Source organism: Phaseolus vulgaris, chromosome 11 (assembly GCF_051622355.1).
Source record: "Phaseolus vulgaris cultivar YP4 chromosome 11, ASM5162235v1, whole genome shotgun sequence".
In the NCBI taxonomy this organism is placed as follows: Eukaryota; Viridiplantae; Streptophyta; class Magnoliopsida; order Fabales; family Fabaceae; genus Phaseolus; species Phaseolus vulgaris.
Window position 1 is genome coordinate 14876158 of NC_143508.1, and position 7509 is coordinate 14883666.

Genomic DNA, 7509 nt, shown 5'->3' on the forward strand with positions numbered 1-7509 from the left:
GTTTAGAAAAGTTTAAAATATTTATATGATTAGTGAATGAATTGTTGTGTGATTTGGAAATTCTAAACTTTGGTATGATTTGATTGTGTGTTTTGGATATTGTGAGAGTCAGAGTATGAATTTTAATCAAGACATAGTATTTTCAGGAAAGAAAATACCGTGTTAAGATTGTTTAGGATGTGCATTGACTAGGGATTCGTCTAGAAGGAGATATCCTGACTCTCTTGAGATAATGGAATCATATAGATGAAGTTATTCAGGTGGTGAGAGTCGAAGGAGGTTCATATGAATGGGTAAGTTGTTTGAAAGATAATTAACTTGATCGGTTATATGAATTAACCCTGTCATACTAGGAAAGAGATGTTATTGAGATTATTTATGCACATAGCTGTGTGGATTTCACAGTGAGATAGTATGACAGGTGCAGATCTCTGAGTCTAAGTCAATGCACGAGTCTTTCGGAAGTAGAGTCAAGTGTCTATGAGTTGTGAGTCAGTAGATGACTGACATGAGAAAGATGAATATTGAAATTGTTGATAGACACTTGATGGTTATGTGAAATGTTTGAGAAATTGTATGAGAATTTATGAATTTTGTGTATTAATTTGAAATTTAAATTATATAGGAAATTTGTTATAGCTAGCTTACCTTGTTATTTGTTTGTGTTTGTTTCTTTATCTCTGATGATCGTGTTGTACATGGGATGAGATTACAGGCAATAGAACTCCTAAGTGAGCAGCTGGAGGATGTGATAGTTTTAATTTGAATGCTCTGTTTGTTTTTAAAACTTTTGATGTATATATTAAAATCCCTATGAAGAGGGATATTTGTTTTAGATACAATTATGAGAGAGTTATATATATTCATATGTTAAGTAGATAGTGTTTGTTTTACTTTTATTTTATTATATATATGGGTAAAAATTTAGGGATGTTACACCTCTCCTCTCAGATTCTTTTCATGTCGGGACTTGGACATAATATTTGACCGGTGTATGCAGGTCAATACTCTTCATTTCCGAGTTCACCAAATAGTCTTTCATAAACATGAAAGACCTGTTGCAATGTGTACACAGGTGGGATCTACCTAGCAAAATCGTAGTGAGCATATTTACATGCAGCAAGCACATAGGAGCATGGTAGGTGTAGATTTTTGAATTTTTCACAGTCACACCATAATTCGTCCAAACGAACTACAAATCGGCTTGATGGTCGTACTGTATTTTTTATTGGAAATTAACATGATTACATCATCATTAATAATTAAAAGAAATACTAATTTATGTTTATAGATCCAAGTTTTATGTTGTTGTATGGTTTAATTTTTTATTTTTTTCGTTCTTAAAAAAAAAAATTTTAAGCTAAACATTTTTAATTTATTACTTTTTTTTTTATTTTGTAAAAATTCATATCTTTCTTCAATAATTATATTTCTAACTATTAAAAATTATGTTTTTACAACCAATACATTTATTTTTTTAATACATAAAAAATTAAAATCATCATTTTTTTTTAATTTATTAATTCCTTTTTACTTTTTATTTTATTGGTTCTTAAATTTATTTTTATTCTATTTTATATTTCTTTTTTTCTTTTTCATCCATTATAGAAAAAGAAATAAAATTTTTTAAAAACACTATCCTCACAAACGAAATTGTTAGAGTTTTTTTTTTTCAAAAATACAAAATGAAACCATAGAAAGAAATAATGTTAGATAAAAAATAAAAATAAAAAAGTGTTGGATGGAGAAATAAAAGTAAAAATAGTGCTATGAAGAAAAATGTCATCAAAGTGCAAATAAAACTACTATTAAAAAAATCCAAAGTTAATCCAATATTTTTTTTTTTATTTTAATCAATTATTTTTTAGATTGATATTTAGTTATTTTTTTTATCAGTTCATATTCGAAGACTATAGTTTCAATTTGTCTTAGAATGACTACTTAGCAAGTTAAAAATATTTTTGGCTTCTTTTAGAAAAATAAACTTTAATAATCAAAATAGAAGTAAAATACCTTTCATATATCAAATCATCCCAATAGAAGAAGTCAAATCAACAGAAATCTTTTTGGATCCTTTATTTATTACCTATTTCAAAAAGTAAATATCTTTTATTATCAATAAATTGACTCAATTACTTTTTTTTTTCTATTCAAATTTTGGTATAATTCTAAATCAATTTCAAATTATTAGAGGGGATTATTTTTTTTAAAAATAAAACTAGTTAAAAAATGTATAGTAAACGTTATGTAAAAAACGTAAAAATGGTTATTCATGTATTTTTTTTTTCTAAAAATGGAAACAACGTCATTTCTGCCGAAAGAAAGAAAAGCATATGAAACTTTTTTTTTCGGAATAAAGAGAACAAATAAAATAAAACGCATCTTAATAGTTACCAAAAATTATTTTGATTCATTGATAATGAAAGTTTTTTAGACACACAATATGTAGTCAAATTAAAACACATAAATATTATTTTTCTAACTTATAATTAATATCAAATATCTAATGAGAAAAAGAAAGCAAAATAAGAAATAAGTATAAAAAATTAAATAATTAATAGTATAAATTTTTGAGATTATATCGAGACAAGTTTTATCACATAACCTATTTATTGTAGATGTCACAAATAGTTAAATACAAAATATTTTAAAAATTATAATGAAGTTATTTTAATATGACACATATTAGTTTAAATATAAAAATTAAAAGATCCAGTAATAAAATGTATAATTTAAAACATAGAAAGTCAACTCACATTTAGTACATGTAATTTTAAATTTTATACAGTAAAATTGATGAAAAGTGTGAATGTTTAAAGTAAAATGTGAAATTAAACTCAATGAATCTACTTTAGGTATGGTCTGTATTCAAATATGATGGCTCACAATAAGTTGGAGGGAAAGAGTGATGAACTGTTTCTTTGGTCCCTGCCATTAGTAACGTAGTCCCCATATCATCCTTACATTATGGAAGAATATTTTTCTTTCTCTCCCCTTATAATACCATTTCATGTGGTCTATATCTATTCTACTGTACCATAAACTTCTGCAAATATCAGAACTGTGTTCAACTTTTTGAGTAGGGGACATAGAAGCTCTACACCAATATAAAATAGTGGGTTTCCCTTGTTTTTCTCATGCTATTTTTCCCTCACTGAGACACAGACCTCCACCACCAACACTATTATCACTTCCTCATGCCGCAGCACCAGGCAACTGCAATGGAACCTGTTCTCAGCTACAACCCCGGCAATGGCAAGACCAACCATGACTATGATGTCATAAGCTGGTTTGAAGATGTATCCCAGAATGCTGGTTACGTTCAGACTCAGTTGCTCAGCCAGATTCTGAAGCAAAACTATGGGGTGGAGTATCTCAAGAAATGGTTGGGGAACTACAATATCCTTGAGATGGACGCATGTGCATTGGAATCCCTTTTCTCTTCTGTGGTTCCCCTTGCCTCACATGCTGACTTTGAGCCATTTATCCAAAGGATTGCTGATGGGGACACTGTTCCTTTACTCACTCAACAACCCATAACCACTCTTTCCTTAAGGTACCTTTAGTTTTTTTTCCCTCTAAAACTTTTTCTTCTGTTTTTAAGGGGATAAAACCATGATTCATTATAGTGCTCAAATTCTTTCATTTTATGGTCATGTTCATGACAATAAGGAATCATAATAGAGGACATTAGGATAGAGGCCACTCTCCATATTATTCTGCCAGATTTCATTATATATGTTCAATCCATGGTTGTTCTAGTGTTTTATTCTTCATGACAAGGTCTAACTATAGATGTTTTGTACAAATTTTTGAACAAAAGTTTAGAAAAAGTAATAACTAATAAACCATGAAAGTTCTTTAACACATTTTATTTATTTATTTATTTAGTAAGTAATATTTTTTAATACTTTTTTTGGTAAAGTATTTCTTTCTCTTTTCTTATAATATATGAGATGGAAGTAATGGAAGGAACACCTGCCACTTTCTGATATTTGTTTTCCTTTTCCTTTGAATATTGTTTTTTTCTTGGTACGCAGTTCTGGAACAACAGACGGAAGGCAGAAGTTCGTACCCTTTACTCGCCATAGTGCACAAACCACGCTTCAAATATTCACCCTAGCAGCAGCCTATAGATCAAGGTGTGTACATCTTTATAATATCTCCCTGTGTTCCCTTTAGATTTTTGTGTGCCCTTGTGTTCCTTTGTGTGTGTATATACCCTTATTGTGTGTTCCTATATGCATGATTACTCTAAAGCGCACGTTGAAATATTCGTCCTTATCTTTTCACTGTTTACAGGGTTTATCCAATAAGGGAAGGGGGAAGGATTCTTGAATTCATATACAGCAGCAACCGGTACAAAACAAAAGGAGGTTTAACAGCCGGAACAGCCACAACACACTACTATGCAAGTGAAGAGTTCAAAATCAAGCAGCATACCACCAAGTCCTTTACCTGCAGCCCCCAAGAAGTGATTTCTGGCGGAGACTACAAACAATCCACGTATTGCCACCTCCTTCTTGGACTCTTCTTCTCTGACCAAATGGAATTTATCACCTCAGCTTTTATCTACAGCATGGTGCAAGCTTTCAGCAGTTTTGAAGAACATTGGACTGAAATTTGCAATGACATCAGAGATGGCACTCTAAGTTCAAGAATCAAGTCACCGAAAATGAGAAAGGCTGTTTTGGACATCATCTCTCCAAGCCCAGATTTGGCTTCAAAGTTGGAAAGTGCTTGCCATGAGCTACAAGTGGTAGAGTGGTTTGGTTTAATTCCTAAACTCTGGCCAAATGCTAAATATGTCTACTCCATAATGACAGGGTCCATGCAACCATATTTAAAAAAACTTAGGCATTATGCAAATGGGTTGCCTTTGGTTAGTGCTGATTATGGCTCAACTGAGAGCTGGATAGGGGTTAATGTTGATCCTAGTTTACCACCAAAAGATGTAACATTCGCTGTGGTTCCCACTTTCTCTTACTTTGAGTTCATACCACTTCACAGGCATGAAAAAAATTTCAGTTCAGGAGCTGATGATTTCACGGAAGATAAGCCAATTCCACTCTCTAAGATTAAAGTAGGACAAGAGTATGAAGTTGTGCTCACAACTCTCACCGGTATGCATTTTTCTTAACTCTATTCTATATCAGAAAAAAATAAATTCTATGGTAGTCTCACATTTAAGGGTTTTGTACCTTTGGAACCTACTCAATTATTAACCCAAAAGATAAGTGTACCAAAATCATTAAGTTTCTGTTCCATAGCACATCTCTCATCCTTTATCATTGCTCATTTCCTCGATCCATCTTTTCTCGGTTTTATGACTTACATTCTGAACATGACACATGGTAGAATTTACTAAATATCTCTGGAGCAACAGCATCTTTGACCTTTTGCCAAGTAAATGCATTTATCTACCTAAGATGTAAACCCGTACACTGTTCATTTTTCGGCAAGCCCATTTGATTGACCCATTGTCTTATATATATAAAATAACGCCTAGAGTTACAGGTAAAGAAAGTAGGGATCGGGCTTCATGTGTGCCACATGTGCAAGCTAGCTGCACCATGAACATGGACATGTCTAGTAGCTACTTGCATCAAGCCAAAAAGCTTTTGGTTGAATTACGGAAACTGATATATGATTGAAATGCATACAAATGGCATTATGAGTGATGTGCAATACGTGGACTGAAATGCATTCCAATAATGGCCGTTACAAATTATGGATAACAGTGCATATATATATATTTGTTTATTCTTTTTTATAGAAATGAATTAACCAGTGAAACTATACCTACTAAATATTTTAGGTTAATATATACATTTAGTTGAAATTATTTATTAAAATATCATTTTATAAAAATTTATGAAAGATATTTAAAAAAAAATCTTAACAGGAAAGTAGGTGGGGGTCAACATAGATTAAAGTACGCACGTTAACTATGTTGGCTTCTTTCCATGGTTATTTTTTTGTTGATGCTTCATCATTTCAGTCCTAGGTTCACATTGTGTACAGTACTTTTTTTTGTTGCTTAACCAAGTTTTGTCCTAGTGTTTTTTTAATCATGCAGGCTATAAGTTTGTCAGTAAAATATGAATTTTTTCAATCATGTTTTTATTCAAAACTGAGACATTACTTAAAATTACTGAATTCAGTTTCCCTGAGACCAATCAAATGTTGGTAATATATGAACAAGTGAATTGAAAATGCAAACTAATATAAAAGTAAGCTTGATGTTGTTTTTTTTTTGTAGTAGTTTAGCTGCTATTTAATGATAGTATACATATACGAGTGTTAATTATGGTTTTGGTGATTTGGGAGGAAGCAAGGAAGTAATGTGATAAAGATTGATTTCAGGACTATACAGGTGCAGGTTAGGGGATGTGGTGGAAGTGGCTGGCTTCCACAATGGGACCCCAAAGTTGAACTTTGTGTGTAGAAGAAAGCTAATTCTGACAGTAAATATAGACAAGAACACAGAAAAGGACCTTCAACTAGTGGTAGAGAGGGGGTCCCAAATTCTGACCAAAGCAAAAGCCGAGCTGGTTGATTTCACAAGCTATGCAGATGTGTCAAAGCAACCAGGGCACTACGTAATTTTTTGGGAGATCAAAGGGGAGGTAGAGGACAAGATCCTTGGTGCATGTTGCACTGAAATGGACAAATTGTTCATGGATCATGGCTATGTGGTGTCAAGAAAAACCAACTCAATAGGGCCCTTGGAACTCTGCATTTTGGAGACTGGGACTTTCAAGAAGGTTTTGGACAATTTCATAGCAAATGGGGCAGCCTTGAGCCAATTCAAAACCCCCAGGTGCACCAATAATCGTGCCCTCCTTAAAATTCTTAACACGTGCACCACAAAAAGGTTTCATAGCACAGCTTACAACACTCAACAATGATTGATGTATATCATCTTCATCAATCAACAACTATTTTCTTAGTTTCCCCAGTTTCCAATTTTCTTCTGCTTTTTTCTTTCAATTGTATATTATCCAACCTGCTACACTTGTTCTAATCAACATGCGATCGCACAACGAGAGTCTTGTAAGAAGATCCTCATTCTGAAGTTAGTAAAATGTTTTGTAATTGTCTTATGATTAGGTTATTTACGTGTTAATATTTTTCCACCGTAATAAGGTTATCAAAATAATTTCTCTGGTTTATACGTAATAAGCTTTATGAAAAGGGCTTCTGATATAGTTTGTATATCATGGTTTCATCTTATGAATCATTGTTAAATTTTAATTGAAATAATTATTATTTTAAATCCAACACTTAAAAAAAGTTGAATTTCACAATTAAGTCCACTCATTTATTAACTATATTTTTCTAAACTAAAATTCTATTCCAATGCATTATTAAATATTAAAATATAATTTACTAAGATTTTAATTAATTCAACGTGGCATGATATTGAATTTAATTACTAATCGCAGATGAGATTTTAACTTGAATTAATATATCCTCCTTATATTTTAATATATAATTACCACATTC

The 7509-nt window shown here is 31.6% G+C and overlaps 1 protein-coding gene across 1 annotated transcript; it reads left to right on the forward strand.

Annotated features, from left to right (window-relative positions):
- Nucleotides 1–2897: 2897 nt before the first annotated feature.
- On the forward strand, nucleotides 2898–7106 carry LOC137825387 (indole-3-acetic acid-amido synthetase GH3.10). The gene is made up of 4 exons (XM_068631062.2): nucleotides 2898–3556; nucleotides 4041–4142; nucleotides 4303–5123; nucleotides 6367–7106. The coding sequence occupies exons 1-4, from the start codon at nucleotides 3198–3200 to the stop codon at nucleotides 6909–6911; spliced, it is 1827 nt and encodes a 608-aa protein (XP_068487163.2). The 5' UTR covers nucleotides 2898–3197; the 3' UTR covers nucleotides 6912–7106.
- The last annotated feature ends 403 nt before the right edge of the window (nucleotides 7107–7509 follow it).

Coding starts and splice junctions, on each gene's coding strand:
- LOC137825387 (XM_068631062.2), top strand. CDS start 3,198: ATGCCGCAGCACCAGGCAACTGCAATGGAACCTGTTCTCAGCTACAAC. Junction 4,143..4,302: donor GCAGCAGCCTATAGATCAAG/GTGTGTACATCT, acceptor CACTGTTTACAG/GGTTTATCCAATAAGGGAAG. Junction 5,124..6,366: donor TGTGCTCACAACTCTCACCG/GTATGCATTTTT, acceptor GATTGATTTCAG/GACTATACAGGTGCAGGTTA.